The sequence below is a fragment of the Porites lutea genome, chromosome 9, assembly GCF_958299795.1.
Source record: "Porites lutea chromosome 9, jaPorLute2.1, whole genome shotgun sequence".
In the NCBI taxonomy this organism is placed as follows: Eukaryota; Metazoa; Cnidaria; class Anthozoa; order Scleractinia; family Poritidae; genus Porites; species Porites lutea.
Window position 1 is genome coordinate 3,020,984 of NC_133209.1, and position 21,465 is coordinate 3,042,448.

General features: G+C 38.2%; 1 protein-coding gene and 1 pseudogene across 2 annotated transcripts in view; both read right to left on the reverse strand.

The window, feature by feature from the left end:
* LOC140947322 (transcription initiation factor TFIID subunit 1-like) overlaps positions 1-14,477 on the reverse strand; it is a 30,620-nt gene extending 16,143 nt beyond the window's left edge. For both annotated transcript variants that reach the window (XM_073396388.1, XM_073396387.1), the window contains exons 1-18: positions 14,342-14,477; positions 13,014-13,137; positions 12,352-12,483; positions 12,099-12,149; positions 11,460-11,651; positions 10,052-10,314; positions 7,584-7,781; positions 6,815-7,049; positions 5,963-6,174; positions 5,340-5,468; positions 4,991-5,126; positions 4,538-4,584; positions 3,816-3,989; positions 3,030-3,203; positions 2,398-2,505; positions 1,525-1,610; positions 1,152-1,266; positions 823-964 (exon numbers count right to left, since the gene is read on the reverse strand). In XM_073396388.1, coding sequence (XP_073252489.1) covers positions 823-964; positions 1,152-1,266; positions 1,525-1,610; positions 2,398-2,505; positions 3,030-3,203; positions 3,816-3,989; positions 4,538-4,584; positions 4,991-5,126; positions 5,340-5,468; positions 5,963-6,174; positions 6,815-7,049; positions 7,584-7,781; positions 10,052-10,314; positions 11,460-11,651; positions 12,099-12,149; positions 12,352-12,483; positions 13,014-13,137; positions 14,342-14,446 — 2,623 coding nt within the window. In that variant the 5' untranslated portion in view covers positions 14,447-14,477. The remainder of the gene's footprint in view (positions 1-822; positions 965-1,151; positions 1,267-1,524; positions 1,611-2,397; positions 2,506-3,029; positions 3,204-3,815; positions 3,990-4,537; positions 4,585-4,990; positions 5,127-5,339; positions 5,469-5,962; positions 6,175-6,814; positions 7,050-7,583; positions 7,782-10,051; positions 10,315-11,459; positions 11,652-12,098; positions 12,150-12,351; positions 12,484-13,013; positions 13,138-14,341) is intronic.
* A 1,947-nt stretch (positions 14,478-16,424) lies between these two features.
* Positions 16,425-19,410, reverse strand: LOC140947887 (solute carrier family 25 member 36-A pseudogene; annotated as a pseudogene).
* Between the last annotated feature and the right edge of the window lie 2,055 nt (positions 19,411-21,465).

The window sequence follows — 21,465 nt, forward strand, 5'->3', positions numbered from 1 at the left end:
AACGTATTCATAATAATTAACAATTATTCCATGAGTGCGCGTTGGATATGAGATGGTAGCGAGCCAATGAGGCGCGTAGCGCCGATTTGGCTTTAATCATCTCATATCCAACAAGTGCGAGTGGAATAATTGTTTTATTAAAAACGCCCACAAAATATATAAAGAATTCTTCCCGACTTTATTTGTAAATACAACCGATTTTCAGCTTGTTTTTAATTTTGAGCAGAAGCGTACAGTTACCATATTTGGATAGCATGGTATACTATACAACTACTCAGTAAAAACAGTTTAAAAATTTTTTACTCTGGATTGGTCAGTCATGATTGATCCACTCAACATATTTCTACCACGCTCTCGATATGTGCACTATGAAAATCGCATTTTACCGACTAGGCTCAATTAGCAGCCCTGTTCGGGAAATGTGCCCGTGCCCCTTCCCCGGAAATTATACGTTTCCTACCCCTCCCCTAAGCCAATATTTTGCCCTAAATGAGAAGTAAGTGTTAATGTTTGCTTAGGGGAGGGGTAGGTGGGCAAATTCCTAGAAACGTTTAATGATCCGTCTCTTCTAGGGAAGGAACAAGACCGGCAGAGTAGCGACTATTAACCCTTTCACTGCCAAATGTGGCCAAAGGCAAATTTCGACCAAATTTCCAAATTTCATTTTCTAAACTTTTGACAAACAAATAGCAGAATGTGACAGTACAGGGAGAGAGCTTTCATTTGAATGGTCACATTATGAGATTTCGTCCACAGACTCAAAAGTTAGAGTCACCTTACAAAACTCCATCAAACACTCTGGCAGTGAAAGGGTTAACCAACCTGTTCTCTTGAAATCAGCACAGAGCTTGAGCCGTTTTCTGATGCTGCTTTCCGAGTGCATAGGGAAGGCTCTCTTAATGTCATCCATTTTGATTCTTCTGGGTGTATCAGGGCTTTTCCAGAACAGACGGTAAATAAAAATCTAAGGGAAAAATAAAACCACTTCATAATTTTATTCCTTCATGAAACCTCTCGGTGTTATTTATTTTAAACATGGTTAATAAAGAAAACGTTTTGTAAGGCCCTTGATGATCTACTGCCAGCCAAAAAACAAAATTCAGGCGTTAAGTTAAAAAAGGAAACGCAGATTTAAACTTCGAGACACAAACCTGCAGAAAGTCCCTGGCATGAATATTGGCTTTTTTGGAGTTAGGGCCTGGAACTTCAAATTTGGGACATTCCTGTCCAACAGTAAATATCGTCTTCACATCACGAATGTAATACCTACATAATAATAATGAAAAAAAAAACATGTAATCAGCCCTACAGATTTGTAGATCAACTGACATAAAAATATACCTTTTTATTATTAACGAAATCACATTGAACTTTGTTACCTTCCTCTAAGTGTTAACATGTTTTTTTAAAGCTAAAAAACTACTTCAAGCAAAGTAATGTGATGAATGCATAAAATTGCCTGACAAGATTTAATTAGAAACCTTTCATATTGATTCAGTAACATAATGAAGCATGTCTACATACCCAGAGGAAGTTCTAATGATCAGAAAATCAGTCTCTGGTAACTCATGCTGGTAAATGGGAGCTCGGAACAAGTTACTCTCCAAAGCCTTAAACAGAAATAAAAACCCCACGATGATTAATAAAACAGAAACCTTTAGCACTTTTTCTAATGCCTGTCACTTCATTCAGACAAAATGTAGTTCTCTTTTTTTTTTCCAGAGTCAATTTTTCCTCATTTTGATAACACATTTCCAAGTGCAAGCTTTTGGCCTTGGGGGCACTCACTTTTTTGGGGCACAAACTCAAGAGGAAAAAATACTGGAACATGGATGGGACGTGAGAGGTTTCACCCCAGCCCCACCCCAGGGATGTAGCTGAGGAAAAGCTAAGCAAACTAATTTATTAGTGAAGCCGTCTCATTTACCCAACTACACCTTCAAAATTTCCCCTCTTTTTTGTTTTCCTTGGCAATCTGAGGGTCTTTTTCAGCAGGTGAAATTAACCAGTAGCAGGCTCTTAGGGACCCTTGCTTGCCACTCCTGCACAAACTCGGCAAATTACATTAGAAGGAAAGAGCTTGCTTCCGTGAACAGGGATTAACTGAGACTAAAAGGTAGTGTTATAAAGCCAACTTTCTCTACGACAGACACCTTTGGGACCAGCTTGAAGTGTCCATCTTAGAAAGATATCTGTCTTATAGAGAGTCAAATAAAGGGAGTAAAGAAAGGCAGGGACCAACTCTAGGTGTCCGTTTTACAGAGGTGTCCGTCTTAGAGAGAGTCAAATAAAGGGAGTATAAAAAGGCAGGGACCAACTCTGGGTGTCCTTTTTACCGAGGTGTCCATTAAGAGAGAGTCGAATGTACTTCAGAGGAGAATTTGTTGGGAGACCAACCTGTAGCAATTCTCCTGGAGATAGCTGCCCAAGAAATGGTGATGTCTGATGAACTGGAACTGGTTCACCATATTCATATGCTGGCATACTTTCATCCTTGCCAGGTTTCTAAAGGCAACAGTTAATAAAGACGTCTGTTAGATGCACAGTCAGCCCAAAGTCAGTCAGTCAGTCACTCGCAGTTATGAGAAAATCTTTTGAGCATGTCCGTCTGTGATTGCAGTCTTTTTTCAACTAAAACATGTCACATAGGAATCATCCAACTTGGAAATTTTGATAAGTACTTGGTTTGAACTTTGTGGAGAAGTCATTGTGGGTATTCCTTTAAGTACATCAATTTTCTCTTGGAACACTGAAGGATGATACGATAACATTTTCCTGACTAACTTTAAAATTTGAAAACATATGCAACATTGGATAGTAAAAAATACAGAATTTTGCCCTAACGAATCACAGTTACTTGAATTCTTTTTCTATAAAGTGTTATAATGGAGTTAAAACCATCATAATACTTCTAATCAGATGGGATTCTCACGAATTTAGTCTTATCACTGACACACAAACACTCACACAGAAATGCTAATATATGTACAACACATCTGGCAAAAAGTGCTAGCCAAGCTGCCACTCACCCTCTTGTAATAGTTCCGCACTTTAGCATTCATTCCCACTGCCATGATGACAGGTGGATACTCCTCGCAGTATTCAAATAACACAAGGCTGCCATCACTCCCCGTCACATCAGCGGGTGTCCGCATAAAAAACATCTCACCTCCCCCTGATGCTAACCGTTCTTTCTCACGTTCCTGCAAATTAATATAAACTGATCTGTCAGAAAAATAATACAGTTAAACCCCGTTAATATGAACACTGGATGGGTGGACGGGGGGGGACATAGAAATTGTCCATATCAACAGAGTGTTTGTATTAGGAGGGTTGAATTTGGAGAAAATGCCAATTTTCTCTTTCACTAATACAGTGCAACACACAAAACCATTAGTAATTAAAACATTCCAGTAATGTTTTTTGTGTTACGACCAATCACAGCAAAGATCAAGACAAGTGCGCTAGCCACAAAACCACAAACTTATTATATAATTGATGTTGTTGCTTGCGGTTTAGTTTTCTTCCGCCCGATTGGCTCTTTCCTTGCAACAAATTATTATTTCAGAAATATATTTCTAGTGTTCACGGTTTTATTGGTTTGACTGCAAAGCAAAAAGGAAAAACATGCTAAATTAAAGAAAAAAACAACTATTTGTAATGAGGGCACTAAAACAAACAACCAGAATAATGGAAAACTGAATAAGAAAGTTTTTTGAGCACATGTGATCTGTAATCAGCAGCGTAACAGATAATAGAAATGTCAATGAGAACATTAGTCAAACTAGAAATTATGTGTGAAAAGAGTATCTTACCCTTGCTTTCTTCTTTATGTGCTTAAGTAGCCCATGAACAGCATGTCTGCCTGGTTTAGACAATGTCCCATGACTAATACGTTGAAGAAGGGGGCGATGAAAATTGCGCAGGTCAAGGACAGACATGTAGGTCGGAAAGTAAGGCCGTTGAAGTTCTATTGCAGGTAAAGAATGCTGAGGGAGGAAAAAATTATTGTGAAAATTACTTGGAAATCAGTCATTATGGAGTATTTACTCAATGGCAGCTAAAAAAACGCTAAACTGCCCTTGTAAAACCATGATCTAGGCACCTCTTGTAATGCTGCCAGTCCCTTGAACTTGGCGAATATTACTAATTTGGTTGCCAAATTTCATTAAAAACCTTAACTTGTCTTTCTTCTGAGTGCAACTTCTTTTAAATGTGCATTATAATTCTCAATATTGTCATCACAAAATTTTTCCTAGAGTAATGGAAAGAAAAACAAAATAGGAATGACAAGCAAAAATTAAAAAGAAAATAAATGTAAAAAAAAAGAAGAGAGAGAAAAATAAAAAGTATACAATAAAATGTTGCAATATATATAAAAAAACAGGGAAGAAAATGTCAATTTATTACTTTGTGCAAACTTCTGAAACCAATGAATGTATGGTGGGTGGAAAACATTTTTTAGTAAATTTGAATGGCAATTCAATAGTCTAGCTGAAAAGGTGTTTTTATCTTAAAATTTAACCATATAACTTACCTGTACGAGGTTAGATCCTCCACTGGTATCCAGAGAAGATTCTGAAGCTGCAAAGAGAACAAAATTCAGTTGTTATATGTTTTTAATGAACTGTTGGTTGTGGTTTTTGTACCTGAGAAAGTAAACGTCACAGAAACTTTACTGCAATTTATTATTGCAACATCTTTGAAAATCTTCAGAAAATCATGCACAAATGTAACCTACAAGCAGGGGTTTCTTACAGGCATGGCTTTTAGCATGTGCAGAGTTGTTCACATCGCTGTCATTTACCTAATTGGCTTGTTTACACCCCCTACAAGCAGCGATTTCTTTCCAGCCTTTAGCATTGGCGGAGTCTTTCATTTCGCTCTCCCCTCATAAACAAATCTGCACGAGCTAAAATTCATAATTGAAAGAAACCTCTGCTTGCAATGCACTACATATGACACTACAGCTTCACAACATTATACTTACAGTTCTTAGCACAGTAGTACTCATCATTTGATAGATTAAACTTGTCTTTTTGTTGGTCTTGGGACTTCTTTTCTCCCCCATCACCATCCTCTTTAGAGTTGTTCTTTCCAAGCAAAAGTTTAGATTTCTTAGTTTCCTAGAAGATGTCAAACAATATTTTATCATTGATGTCACATTCCATGGACTTGAGAGGTATTTTTATCAAGCCGTGTGCTGCCAAGTTACTACTAACATATTTTTCTTATAACTACTCTTTCTCAATGTTTACAAAATGAAAAAATGTTTCCTACATGTACTATTAACACAACAACAACAACAATAGTACTATTTTGTATTCCTTATTAAACACCTTTTTTGGAGTAAGCGTTAAAGCACTGTCCTTTGCTAGTGGCCCAGAGTCTTCAGGAATACTCAGAATTATGTTTTCATCATTTGGATCTAGCTGCATGATGGTAGGAGATGGTATTGATGACATGTTCTGGAACAAAAACATATACAGCTCTTGTAAGTAACAATGGAATTTGAAGTGAAGATTTCTACTAAAAAAATTAAATTGTGATTCATCTCAAGATATCAAATTGTTGTTGGTTTAAATGCTGTCATAATGAAAACATCCTGGGATAATTAATTGTTGGAAATCTTAGAGAAAAAAAAGTTTTATGAAAAGCAATATTCATGAAGTCTATCAACAACATTCAAGTATATTTGGAAAAATTTCCAGAAATTATGGAATTTTTCTTAAAAGATATTAGCTCGTTAACTACCCTTAAATTTGAGGTAAAACAAAAGTTTATGTATGTATATATGCATCACCAGGCTACCAGAAGGTATGAGTCATTTGCCCTTCTGTTGAACTTAAAATCTTATTGATGGGAGAAACTAAAATGTAAGCCTATCTATTATTCCCTTCTTATCAGTCAGATTTATTTTTGAATCAAATGTATAAAATAATATTATTGAAATATTTAATACCTCTGAGTCCCATATGATTTTATCCTCCCAGTGACCATAAACAAGATCAGTATTTTCCACTGGGAAAATTGAATACCATGTTGCAGATTCCTCCACTTTTTTTTCCTCTCCAGGCATTCCTGTTTTTGTTGTCTGATTCTGAAAATTCAGATTTGCTTTAATTGCAGATGTGGTGTTTTTCAGAAACGTCTCTATCCCTGGATGTCGCACACCTACAGTGTATGTAAGTAACCAAAAAAAAAAAGATAACTAATAGCTCACGCTTGATATATTAAAATTCTAAGATGACTCCAAGGCTTTAGGGTCAAAACCGCAAATTTTTCATGACTTTATTGTCTCACAATTCCCAGAGGAGACTTGACCAGAAAAGCCTTGGAGTTATGTTAGAATTTTAATATATTGAACATGGACAATATTATTAGAGCTGCAGCTGCATAATTTTTGGAATTATTATTATGCAATACTTCAAAATGAAAGCTTACTGCTTAAAGGTTTTCAACCCTTCATTGCACTTGACCTTGAATACCTTATTATAGGAAATTAACAATTCCTGAAATTAATGCGAATTTCAAAGATTCACGTTAATTTAAGTCCCGTTAGTTTTTGTTAACGTTAATTTCCGTGTCATAGATTAATATTGGAGCATTAACTTCCACAACCTTAATTTTCATTATTTTTGGCACGAATCCTCAATACCCCTTGACATTCTTCTTCTCAGTATTTTATCAGGGTGGATATCCAACAATGAAACTATAAAGAACCTTCAAAGGGACCGGATAAGTTCTACCATGCAATATAAGCAATAATTTTTTTTTCATGCTACCATGGTGCAATATATTCAACTTATCATACCCAGTTGTTGCAGAAGCTGTTCCTGTTGCAGGGCATAAGCATGCGCTGTGCGTGTAGTTGCAGTAGGTATCCATCCAGCCCTTGCTTGTGCTTGGAGGTTTGGCTTCACTCCATCAAGCGACCAAATAATGTCCTCCTCCCAGTTGACCTGTGATACCATTTCAAAGCAGTCTTCAGCAGGCAGGGAGACAGGGGATTTAGGACTTGGTGTGGCATCTTCTTCATCTTCTGGCTTCTACAAATGAAATTAAAAAGCAACTACTGTAAGTTTGTAAACTCTGCTTTTGAACCAGCTTCCAAGTTAAAAATCACGTATAGGTGATCTTTACCAAAGAAAATTACTTCTTCATGCAATAGACCGTGAACAAAGGCACCAATTTGATGTTTCGAAGTAACAAAAAAGAATACCAGGTAGCTTGATTTGTGACTTATATCATTGCGTGTACAGGGTGCAAAGAAAGTCAGTTTTAAAGCCTACCATTTGGGCAAGCTGTAGCTAGCATGTACTAGCCCACAAGTCATTTCAGCTAGCCCCAGAATCCTTTTTGATTAGCAGGATTGATTACAATCCTTCTGTAATTTGAATTTTCCCAAAAAACAGCACTTACCCATCTGGCAAGTTAAGAACAAAAATCACTAGCCCAATAGCAAAATCCACTAGCCCCGTGCTATTGGACACAACTTTCTTTGCACGCTGGTGTACTCAGTGGTGTTGGATGCAGGAAAGATCTAAAATAACTCCATTGAGAAACATTATCTCCATTCTCACCTCTTCGAGTTTAAATCCATAGTCTAAGTTTGTTCCATCTTCATTCACCCCAAGCATTTCATACCACAGTGCAGCTGGGCCATGCCTCCACTGACAGATTTCTTTACTGAGAACATCTGTAACACCACTACCATTCCAGTCACCATTGATGTCCCTTAGTTCATCAGTTGCTGGCTCCCATGGGGCCATCAGCTTGTCCTAGAAAAGTTTAAGTTTAAGTTTAAGTTTAATAATTCTTTTTACCAATGTACAAAATAAAAATATATATACATATATAAAAGTACAATAGGTAAAGGAAAGCAGTAGGGGGAAACTGAATTCCCATATAAAAACTGCCCTCCAAAACGAAAAGATAAAACAACTAAGAATAGAAAACTTATACATATCTATACATCATGTGATACTAAGAGAAAAAAAAACACACAAACAAACAAACAAAAAAAACAAAATTTAGTTGTTTTTTTTTGGTTTTTTTTTTTCCCTTTCCCCTTCCCCTTTTCTTTAATAAACTACTTAGATATTAAATAAAATACTAATACTTAGATATTAAATAAAAAAGAAAATCCAGATTCAGTAGGAAATAATAAAGATATGACTATTTACAAAGATAATTAAGTAATAGAGAATAATAGAAGCAGACATAACAGAGTTTGGTAAAGAGTTCCAGTCATTAACATAACGATTAAAAAATGAAAATTTAAAATAGTTTGTCCTTGCTGCTCTAGGCCTGATTTTAAAGTCATGGTTTCTTCTAGTTCTTGTCGGGCCAGTCAGATCCATGTATATGGTATAATCAATATCAGAATAGCCATAAATTATCTTGTAAAGTTGAACCAGGCAAAGGTATTTTCTTCTTAGCTCCAATGTTGACCAGTTTAGTTCAGTGAGCCTTTCAGTGTAAGAATTATGAGATCCACATATCAATCGAGTAGCACGACGCTGAATGGATTCAATACTGTGTATGTGTTTAACCAAATATGGATTCCACACTGGGCAGGCATATTCCAGAATAGGACGAACTAAAGCGATAAAAGCTGTTTTGATTGGCACAGGATCCTTAGACCCAAACGTTCTCCTTATTAGACCCAATACACGATTTGCCTTACCAACAATGTAATTGATATGAGCGTCCCACCTTAAAGAAGATTCAATCCAAATGCCCGAGTGCTTATGTTTATCAATAGCCGACAGATTATTCTCATTTAACACATACTGAAGGCACATGAATGTTATTTTATAATTCTATGAAAATTCCCTAACAGACTGGGGGCAATTCCAATGAGTAGTTGTTGGCGCCATTGTTAGGAGACCAGATTGAAGCTTGTGGGTTCAAGATCTACACAGGAAATCTATTCGCAGGTTCTCCATTCATGGGACCGTATATATTGCGAGAGGCTACAGGTGAGTGGCACACAAACGGAGTCACAAGAGATTCTTTCGAAGAGCTAGTCTCTAACGAGAATGGAAGACCTTATTTACAGGCAAAAATCCAGAGTATTCAGGTTCCTTTTTTCAGAAATCTTATGCTTGTTACAGTCATATGGAAATCCCTCTAACAATAACAATAAAAATAATAATAATTGCTATTATCATTCGAAGCAAATTTCTCTTTTTTTTCATTGGCCGAGAGCCCACCACATGACCTGCAAATAACTGCCTACAAATAATGGTTTGCTCATGCGCAATGCCGTCCAACTGTGTTTGGCTACAAATAATATTCTGCACATGTGTAAAGGAAACCATGCTTTTCTCCTTCTTGCGATCACTCTTACGTGAAAATGGCAGATCGCTTTACTTCCCAAGAATATTCTTTAAAAAAAACAAACTCGGTGATCGAATGATAAAACAATTATTGAACTTGGTTATCACAAAAATTAATATCGTGATTTGTCAGTGTCTCGAAGATCAATAAATGTGGTTAAATGTAATTTAAGCTAAGTTAAACGCGAAACAATGCTGGTCTGGGGTTTCCCTTGTCTCAGTCATGCGCAGTGGTGGGGGATCTGCTGGGGGTCGCGTGGTTTTACAGCTCGGGTTTTGAGGTCAACTCATTTGCGCGTGCACTTTTGCCTTTTCGACGGTGCTTGGCGACTTTGCTCCCCGCCCTTCCCTCCCCCTTTTCCGGTAAGTATGTGGTAAGTATCATGGTTCCACTGTCTTCTGTCAGTGTGACGGTGCCTGGTGGTTGCCGCTCACAGGGTTGTCATGGTTACCCTACGCGCTCGGCTCCGGTGCTCGAGGCCCCACCATCTTTCCAGGCACCTTCCCCAAGCTCATCTATTGTTGATGAGTTTAATTTATTATTTGCCTCAGCCTTCGGCTTTGGCAAATAATTATTGACCTGCTCACCACAGACAAATCACGATATTTTGTTCAACCTCGTCCAATAATTGTTCATTATTATGCTTTTCATAAAGATAAAAAGTCCTTAAAGATAAAGATATGACAACAACAATAACATTATTCACCTCATCATCCGACATACAGTCTTCTGGACGAGGACTGGGTGGCGTCTTAGGAGGTTCAATCACAGTATTTTCATCTTCCCCCTGTTTCTTTTTCTTTTTCTTTCTTTTCTTGGCATTCCGCCACTGCTGTGGCAAAGATGATGCTTTTGCGGGTCCAAAAAGACGTGAAAACCTCAATACCTGGCCAGGGCGGAACTCTGGAAACAGATCAGTAACTGTTTTGCCATCATGAGTTGTGAGCTTGCCTTCCTTGGTTAACAGCTCTGAAATTCAGTGAGAGAAATGAGTTGTTAATATAGCAAGAGAAAAAAGTAAAACTAATAATCATTGTGAAATTAGGTTTAAGCAATAAAACACAAGTTTAAATACATAATTACAATTGAAACCATGACTAATGACTGCCTCCACACAATCAATAAGAAATAAGATTTAGTGTTATTGAACTCTATGAACAATGTAATGACAAAAAACCACTTGATTGACCTCCTCATACACATATTCAAAAATGGTGGCAAATTTACTTGCCCTCTTTCCGTCTACTGCATCTGCGGAACTCAGATGAACTTTCACCTTAATATAAGGCCTTATTATAGTAACAATACAGATATACATGAATATATAAATAAATATTCTATAATACTTACAACTTTTTTTTGGAATTAGGTGTATAACACAGTGTTGTCACCAGACTGTGCCATTGCGGGATTCGAACACTTTTTAGAGAAGTGGCGCACTTAAAAAGTCCTTAAGGGCCACTGGGTGCAGAACTGTAGCAACTATTATTTGTTTTAAATAGCCCAGAAACTTCAAGGCCTGGGACCACTGGGCCACAAATCACAAATTTCTGGTGAGAACACTGATAACACTAAGGCCCCGTTCAGACGCCGAACTTTTCATGAGCCGAACCTAATTCGAATTAAGGCCAACCCAAATTATTTAGACCAGCTGAATTGATTCAGATGCCAATCTTAATTGCAGCTGAACTAAGTTCAAAAGGTGAACAATGCTCATTTCGGTCAAACTGCTTGCAAAATACGTTATAACCATTTATGCATTAGGTTCAGTACATGAAAAATTCTGGGTCTGAATCAAAGCCGTTCCAAAGTCGCTTCAAAAGCGAAATCCTGGCTGGGCTAGGCGAAAAGAAAAGCTGAGCCGTTCCAAATTTGAACAGGTGTTCCTGATTGATCCAGACGCCGAACTTTTCATGTACTTAATTCAATGTATTACGTTTGGCTCACGAAAAAATCAGGGTCTGAACTGGGCCTAAAGCAGATATTGGTGATCGAATATTCTACAGTAACTTTAATAAGGGATCACATTACACTGATACACTATCACAATGACCACCAACTATTATTTCAACAAAATTATTGCCTGATGACTGATAGTAAAGCACAGAACTCACCAGCACCAATTGTATTGGCCAAAGGGGTGTCCAGGCCTTTACCCGCATCAGCAGTAACTTCCGCACCCTCCCCTGCTGGGGAGACAGATGTTTGGGGAGCAGGTGGGGGCGGCATCGCCAATCTGTCTTGTTCTTCTTTGGATAATGTGGATGCTGCAGGAGCCACAGTGGGTAAGAGTATGCTACCATTTGCTAACATGGTATAACAAAAGCCAATGTTACAACACATACTTGGGTTGCATGGGCCAAGTTAGAGCATTAGTAACGGTAATAGGACTTAGTGCAAATTCAGGGAGTAATCGGGCGAGTAATTTATACACTGGGCCGATTTTAAATTACGAGCCCGATTACCGCTGAATCGTATGACATGAACTCCTGTTACCAATTAATTGTGTTAATAACAAAATGCAAGAATCTCAGTCTTGGAATATTATCTTGTTTTTGCTTTGGAATCTTTCCCTTACATTAACAAATTTTGATAATGTAAGAGAAAGATTCCAAAGCAAAAATAAGATCACCTACAACTTTGGATGAAACTAATGGAATGTGTGGAAGCCTAATCGAATTAGTATGTAACACTGTTTACACAGAACACTGGGGTTTAATTTAAAACAAGTATAAAGGCAAGAACTGGAAAACCTTGATCATTTTTGCCAGTTGCGTCATCACCGTCATAGTCATAATCATCATCTGAAAGATTAAGTTCAATGAAAAATAAAATATATTATGGTCAATTCCATTAAAGGTAACTCTAAATTCAGATATACTTTTAATGCAAGAATGGTATTAAATATAGCCTGAAAGAAAAACTATGCCCTATCACCTTAAGCTAGATGTTTAAAAAAGAAAAAAAAGAAAAGAAAATGAGGATTAATCAGCCTGTACTTCTCACCAGCAGAAGTGGTAACTTTTTTATGGGAGAATATAGTGGCAGCTGCATGTTTGTAGTACTTCTCCTCATCTTCCTCTGCTAACTCATTAATATCGCTGTAATCTGTAGCACTAGCATCCTTCTGAATCCAACCTTAGTAGGGTAAAAAATACAAAGTGAGTAACACCAGTGTAAAGGATTCATTTCATAGCAAAGAACACAACAGTGAATACAATATACATAAACTGTAATGCTGTACTGTTTTCTCTCAAAGAGTGATCGGTACTGAATTTCCCCTCGTTTATATCAGTGCTTGATAAAACAGAGCAGTCATGAGAATTAAGATGAATTTAACTGATACTTTAAAAATTTCTCCACACTACTTCTATAGCAAATGCAAAGCTGCAGCAACAAACAAGAATTGACAAAAAACATTATTTTAGGGATGAAAGGTTACGACCTGCTGGCATTTATAAGCCTGATAAAATCATGATCTGCTTCAATCAAAATTATTTGGCTTCATAACTTTTTAGAATAGGTTTTTATTCCGTTTTTCTGGGGGATATTTACAATTTCCTCATTCATCATGGTATTTATTCTAGGACCATCATTTAACTTAGAATACAACTCTATAGATTTTTTCTACCACTCTAAGGATCTTTTGCAAGTAAACTGTAACATACTGCTATTTGATTCACTGAAGGGCGTGAAGTCTTGACTCTGTGAGTTTCCTTCTTCTGCAATATCTTGGACAAGGCTTCCAAGCCCACTTAGAGAACTCAGCTGAGCAAGATGACGCCGGGATTCCTAAAAATAAAGCAACATCTAGTGTTAATTAAAGCTGAGTTCCCTTTAGTGTTGTTCACAAATATGATTCAGTAGCCTGCAATAATCGTCAGAAATGTAACTTTTGGGGAAAGTTGTGGAACTATGGGCAGGGCTGTCAATCCCTGACATTTACAAATATTGAGAGTTGACATGGAAGGGATGATAGATGACGTGATAATGCACGGCACATGATGTCATTTGTGCGAAAACACTCTTTGACTCCGATTGTCTCGAATATTTGCGGTGAGGCAAAACGTTCGAGAAAAACGTTATATTAAAATAGCATACCGGAGTTTGTGAGGAAACGTTCAATGTTAACATTAAAAATAATAGTTTAAACAATGCAAAATATTTGAAATTCCATTGTCGGAAAGTCGAGTCTACAAGAAATGGCAAACGTTCAGCAATTATCCAGAAGATTTCATACTCTAATCTGGAGACCGGGAGATATGGTCCAAAACCTGGTTCTCCCACATTATCTGGGAGAGTTGACAGCACTGTATGGGGTCCCAACAAATGGAGCAGTGGACCACTAAGGCCTGTTTCAAATGTTGTGCTACTGCCGTGCTGAACTCAATTTGACTTAAGCACGGCACTATGAAGCACATGCAACTGCCATGCCGAACTCAATTCATAAATAATAAATACATTAGAATAAATTTACAAAGTTCACTAAATTTCTTAATATTTTTAAGTTTTGTTTTCTGCAACATAGTTTTACTTTATTCGACTGAGTTAAATTCCACGTCTGAAACCAGGTCATCTTACAGTAGTGCTAGGGTCGTGCTGAAGTCGAGGCAACTTAGACCAGCAGTAGCACAATGTTTGAAACAGGTCTAAATCTGCTCAAATACTGTTCACGTGGAAACTGGCCACATGCACGTAATTTGTTGGCTGTTTGCTATGTATTTAATATGGAAGGGAAGTTGATCCACTGCAAGTTCTAGCCTTTAGCATCAACATGGTAACTTTTTTTTATTCTGCAGACAGAGTTCCTATTAACTTTCCTAGAAGAGGAAAATCGAAGGGAAATCTGCTAGCAAGGGTACTGTGAAGACTGAATAGCTTGTTGTTTACGGATTGTTTTTCTCGGCATTCTCGCTACAATGGAGAAAATTGATATTACTGCACATCTTTTTTGAGCTATAATCCATTCAGGAGTCTGGAGTGACACATTCATTACCTCGTCTAATATCTCTGTGTCTTCTAGTTCTCCTTTCTCGTTGATATTTCCAAATAAAAACCCTGTAAGATTCAGGGAGCTATCTTCGTCCTCGGAGTCCGCCATGTTGGCGGAAACGCGGGAAGAATTGTGGGAATGTCGAACTGTTCCAGTCTCTCTCGTGCAGGACGAAGAAATGACTAGGGGAACTAGGGGTACGTGCGGCTTTCGGACGGCTACAAAGACTGCAAAGACTGCTTTAGCTAGCCTGAGGTGAGGATAATAGCTAAGTACACGTGATTCTCAACCTAAACAAAGAAAACAGTTCAAGCTTTTAGGAAACTAATGAACCGGGTGGAACAAAACAGATCAAAGTGCCCTGAAAGCAAATCTAATTTGAGGATCACGTTGGATGTGTTTCATGGGGGGTGGCCTGCAAAGGCAGAGCGGTGTTCACTCTAGAGGAAGAAAAAAGGGCTGTGTATAAAAGTGGGACGGGGACAAGGGGACGGGGACATCAGGACGCGTGTGTGGGGACTTGGGACTTGGGGACATCAAGTATGGGATGCGGGGACGTGAGGGACGGGGACGCAGGGACGTAAAATACAGGGACGCAGTGGACGCGGGATGTGAATCATTATTGCAAAAGTTGGAGGTAAATGCAATATCAGTCACTTTAATTTCCTCGTGAATATGTTTTGGTGAAGGCAACCCACCCTGCCCTCCTTAGGGTTCCTCCATACCTGTTTACGAAGCAAAGACTCAGCGAAGACCCCCTGCACTGAAGAAAGTGAAATCGTTGTCCTGGTCTTCTTGCTGATGGAATATTGGACCCCAAAGCCGGGTAGGGTGGGTTGCGGTCGCCAAAAATTATGTAGATTGGTTGATTTCTACTGACGAGTTTTTGGCTATGCACATTAACGCAAATACATTTTAATCACGTAAATAAGATAGAGGCAAGATATAAATTGTTGAGGTTAAACTTGAAGTTGAGCGAGATTCTACTTTTACGCTTACGTGCTACCTTTCATAAATTGCCTCTATTTTAATTACAAACGTAAATTTTACGCACGTACACATGGAAAAATTACGTGACAGTTGAAATCAACCCTAACCCTAATCACGATAGTCAGTGCGTTTACTCCTATCATAAAGAAATATTTTGTGTAAACATCATAAGGTGTCCAACGTGGTTTTGGAAGATGGACCATAAATAACACATTTTCACAAAGAAAGAGATATCCCATTTACCTCCGACTTTTGCGATAAACATTCACATCCTGCGTCTCCTGCGTCCCTGTATTTCACGTCCCTGCCTCCCTGTCCCACCCGTACCCGCATCCCATACTTGATGTCCCCAAGTCCCTCGTCTCGCTGCTTTAAGTCCCAAGTCCCCACACACAAGTCCCGATGTCCCCATCCCCTTGTCCCCATCCCACTTTTATACACAGCCAGAAAAAAGTGATTCCTCACTCTCATCTCCAGAGCAATGTTCAATCCTGCCGATTGGCTAACAACAAGCAATCAGTATCTGCAGAGTTACAAAGTTCAGGATATACAAGAAAATGATAGAAAGACAAAACAACACATTTACAAATTTTAGTCTGTTTATTATTAAACACTTAAAGTATTGACCTATTGCTATGCATTGCTACCCACCCACCCCTCCCTGACCCTGGTACCTTGAACTGCATGACTCATGCCAAAACTCATGATTATCCCTCAAAAATTTTTCTCAAAATATCCCCTTACTTGCATATAAGCCTCAGGTCTTTCTGCAGGTACCAAAGAATCAAAGAATTCAAACAATAAAGCTCTTTCTCTTGAGGACTTTATTGTTTGGTTATATTGTTTCTTTTGTTGTACGTAATCTGTGCCTCAGTACCTACAGAAAGAACCATTGCCTCTGAGTCATGAAATATATCCAAATGGTAGCTAGTAGCCACTTAAAAATGGACTATTTTTTTGTCACTTATTGAATACCTGGAAGAGGCTTAAAAAGACCTCTGTGTTTGACACAAGTACAAAACCCACTTTCAAAATACTCTCCACCTTGGACATCTCAAATCTCCCTCTGTAAATGCTTAATTTAGTACACAAAATATTACTTTTATCAAGCTTTTAAGCAAATATTTTTTTACACATTTCAATAAGGTGTGAAAAAACTACAAGAGAAATGGTTTGGAAGTTTTAATTGTTCAGCTTTTATTGTGACTGGCAAGTCCACTATTAAATCCATCAGAATCAATTTTGACTTGCACATTAACTCAACAACAACAAAAATATAAACAACACTTTCAATGTGAAAATAACAAAAAAAATTATGGTAAAACCTATCCACATTATGTGGTTTTTATATTTTCTTAGTAACTATGAATAAATAAATATTCAAGATCTATGGACATCCTCAAAGAAAAACAATTATTTTAATAACACTACATTATAGCTGCTGACTCCGATCAATTAATGTACAAATCTCACATTCAAGTTTCAGAACAATAATATAAATCTCTCAAGTTATTGATTAGATAAAACTCTTGTGTTTTAATTTCCGACTACAGTACCAGTTGATTTGCCCATGTTTCAAATACAAAATCCCAAATGTTTGTGCCAAAAGTCAGTCTATTGGACTCCGTTAATAAATAACTTTCTCTTTAGATTTTCTCGCCTTTTTTCAAATGCAACATTTTCCACAGCTTTCACATGTTACGGGAACATTATTTCTTTAAACATCTTTGACAATGTTCAGAAACATTGAGAACAACAGCAAAAATCTTACAGCTTATGAAGAAAGTGGTTTTGTGCAGGCAAGAGCACTTTTTTATGCCTGTGTGGGACCTGGGGGGGGGGCTACTCCCTTACATAGGCTATATAGATATGTGCAGTGCCAAAGGGTATGGTTTGTAAGTCGTTTTGGTCTGAAATAGGGTATTGATATTATTTTGAACATTATGGTCTGAAATAGGGTATGGTTTGTGTACTCTATTCTGTATTTATAACAGTGCATTATGCAACCTGCTTTATGGTGTGGAATTTTAAGCTCAAACCTTTCTACAGTTTTGCATCCTACTTAATAAAAGCGTATAAACATTGCCTTTAACATTGGTCTGACCAAGGCAGGTCTGAAATAGGGTATTGATTTAATGGTCAGCTCTGAAATAGGGTAGGGAAAATCACAGATTTCGGTCTGAAATAGGGTAAGGGTTTCAGGAAGTGTGCCGCACACCCCCACCCAATTTTTCTGGAAGTACCCCCCATCCCTCCAGTATATGGGAACACTTGCAGTAGAGGATAGGGATAAAAATCCCCAATTTTTTTTTTTTTTAATGAAAAAGTTGGCAAGTACTATAAAGGGTGCTTAATTACCACGGGCAGGAAAAAACTGGTTAAAATGACCACTGAAACCACTGAATAACTGAAAGGGTTTTTTCCCTTCCAATTAAAACAGCCCAAAGAAATGTTGATTACCATATTTAATGAGTTTGATGTTTGTTTATATGTTTTTTCTTGTCATGCAGAATAATCCAGCAACATTTGTGTTACCAAATGAGACAAAAAGGACTTCGTCAAAATAAGTCACTCAGTATAATCCAACTGCCATTCCTGAAAAGTGAGTACTACATTTACTTCCCAGTGAAATTTGTCAATGTTGATGGTAACAGCACCTACAGGGACCAGTGGCAACCATTGAACCCTAACAACAACCTCATATAGTTTAAACATGCAAAAAAATTTCCATTACAAAGAACTTGCTGAAGTGTGCCTATAGAACTAGAGAAGAATCAAAACAAAAATAAAAATGAAGAAGAAACAAGAAAGATTTTTAGGAGCAACCCGATGTAAAGCAAAATAACCGTACTTCGCTTTTTTGAGCTACCGGTAATTACTAGTTTGATTTCTTCTGCCAATAGGATGGAAAATGATTCGTGTTATAAATTACCCCGCTAAATGGCCCACGCTATAATAGTCTTGGTACTATCGGCAGTGATTGATTATTAACAAGCTTAAAGCTTAAACTAGCTATTGAACAATTTTTTACGCGTTTCCAGATTCCAAGAGATGCACTACACCCTCATAAGTGAAAAACATAATCGCTGTGTTAGGAACTTGACGTAGTAAGTGAGTTCCTAACCCGCCATATAATCCCCTCCATCCCTCTTCTTTCAAAACAGTTTTCAGTGTTTGAAGAAACGATCTGTACTTGTGTTTCCCAAGAAATTCGCTGTCTTGTTGACGAAGCCGGGTGCGCGCGACTTCATGAGGATAGCAAAGACTTGCCGCAATAGATTTTGAAACTCCGGCGGCCAGCATGCACTCAAAAACATTGAAATCTTCCTTAGTCTTTCGCTGAAGTTTAATCAGTCTTGCTTTCACTTTCTCGTAGATCGTAAAGTGAACGACTGTTTCAGAAATCCCCACATATGACGCAGAAAGTCCTCGATAAAAAGCTCGTATCCCTTCGGTGCTATACGCATCCCGGACAATTTGGAAAGCGCTGACCCGTCTTGCTTCTCTGTGGTCCAACTGGAGTCGAGTCTTGACGAACCATAGGGGGTTAGTGATAGTGTGGTTTACAAAGGACGCAATTGCGGCTGAAATCATATGTACGGGCGAAGAGTCGGGGGTAAGCCTGCCAGATTTATTCAGAAAGTCCTTTGTTTTGGAATAGAAAGCAAAGTAAATCGCTCTTGATGGAGTGACGCCAACCAACGTGGGACCAAGACCTTTGTACAGCGATAGGAACCCTTCGTGTTTGACCATATATCTGCCATAGGAAATAATTCCTTTGAAGCGATTCGCAGCAATGTTTATCTTGGTATCGGCTACACTGGCTGTACTGAAATTCACAGACGGGCCAGTTGATGATAATTTCTTGGCCGTACGCATTTTGGCAGCAGTTCGTTGACAATGAAAGGCAGAGGATTGAAGTCGGGTCTGAATAACTTCCAGTGGACATGTTACAAACGCACCGAAAGAACCTCCTAAACCACCACCAACAAAATGAACCAAAGTAGAGTGTTGCCCCTTTGATCGACTCATCCTAAGTATAGCACTGAAATAAAACTGGCTTACAAGCCGGTAATTTTGTTAACGGAATAAATATCCCCTTGGCTTTTATCGGCTGATGAAATATATTTTTGTGTTAGAACGGATGACGTTGGACGACGCCTCCATTTTTACCAAATATGGAGCTGTTATGCAAATATATAAACACCTATTACATAACCGGAACATCCAGACCGCACAAAGAAAATTCCAACATGTTTATTCAAAACAATCCTGTCTTATTCCTCCTCCATTTGGATGCAAAAACCGCAGGGGAAGCCTGTTTTCTTGCCGGCCAAATATCGCTCCTAATATCTTGTTAATATCTTGACATTTTGTTTGTCTAGGACTCAAAGTTTATGCCAAGTCACGTGCCTTGTGTTGCACGCGAGCGGTAACTTGAACTACAGAAAACTCTTCCACGCTGAAATCATGTGAAAATTTCAAGGAAACTTATATACAAAACAGCACATCAAGTATGGTCAGAATTTGCAAGCCCAAGTACACTGCGAATAGGACTAACACAAAGGAGTAACGATCGCGTGACTACCCCTAATTGATAGGCGTTCTTTTTTGTACTGTGAAATTTTAGGAGCTTTCGGTCGGCATATGATTTCTCTATCAAACGGGTCTAACGATGACAGGAAAGGGGAGTAACTCCAGAATAATCCCCCACGTGTTGGAACGCTTAGAGGACCAAAAAAAACAACAACACAATGGGCCGTTTAGTTATGCAACGCGAGGCAATAGTGATGAAGTGGGTATCTGAAGTTTAGCACGTAAAGGATGTGAGCCGTCTGTTTCTGGTTTGTTGCAGCAGCCAGCGCAATTTGCTTTTTCCTCTGTCAGCTTGCTAGCTGTACTGACTGTAGACAATGAACTGTACAAATGTAAGGGCACTGTTCAGGTGTTTAAACACAGGTATCCCAAGCTCGAAATATCAGCATCGGCATTGTTGCGTAACATTCGAAATACAATGGAAATATGACTTGTAAGGGAAAAAACCCATCGTTTCTGTAACCTACGAAAATGAAAGGATTTCCATAAAAAAAGCTTATCTAACTTAAAATGTGTCTTATGTCTCTCCTGTGTAGTCCACGGGCCGATTTATGGCCGTTTGATGGGTTTTTAAGTAAACCTTATATAGAGAGAGAAAACCATTTACGAGGGGAGGAAGGAAGTACTCCCGTTAAGGACCATTCGGCCTGTACACAGCTGGGAGTCAGTTGTATCCTTTTGGGTTAAAAAAGGGTAGTGCCCTTTCCAGGTCTCCTAGGGATGAAAGGCTAAGTAAGGGCTTCCCCATTAGGCACAACGGCGGTGTTTCTAAAGTATAGAAGTAAAAGACATGAACGAACGTTTGCTTGATCACACGCGAGTCGATACTGACTGAACATCGCCCGAGGGCAGCCTTATCCCGAGGGTTTTCCCGTGTTCCTCAAAGCGGCAGAAGAGAATGTCGTACTATTATCAATAGACCTCAATAGACCCAACGCAAAAATTGCTGCTGTATTAATATTCTTTTGTTAAAATTAAAATTAGCCTGACTTGCCTCCCCTGAGATAATGTTTTCTTTTGAATTTTGTATTGAAGAACGAGGCTAGTCCGCAGGCTAATCTTATTTTAAACAAAAGAATATTAATCCAGCACAATTTTCTGAAATTTTGCATTGGGACTATTTAGGGCCTGTTTACATGGAGTGGGGGACCCCGGTCTAGTGGGGTTGGTTTCTTTTGTTTTCACGCTCTGGGGGACACAAAACAAAAGAAACCTACCCCACTGGACCGGGGTTCCCCACTCCATGTAAACAGGGTCTTAGATGGATATTTGTGACTTCCACAGTCCTCCAGACTACCAGCAGTGTTAGCAGTGGAAAATGTAATTATTCTTAATAACGATGCTAATATCTACGAGATGTAGTTTATTTCATTTAGTAAACGTAAAAAAAAAAAAAACTGGCTTCATCACTATCAATGACAATATTTTCCCTTAAACCATTGATTTTCAGTTCTATTTGTACTAAATTGTACCTACGTTTTGCTTGTTATTGTTCCGAGCATCTTAATTCAACTGATATTAATTTGTTAGCGTCGCTGATT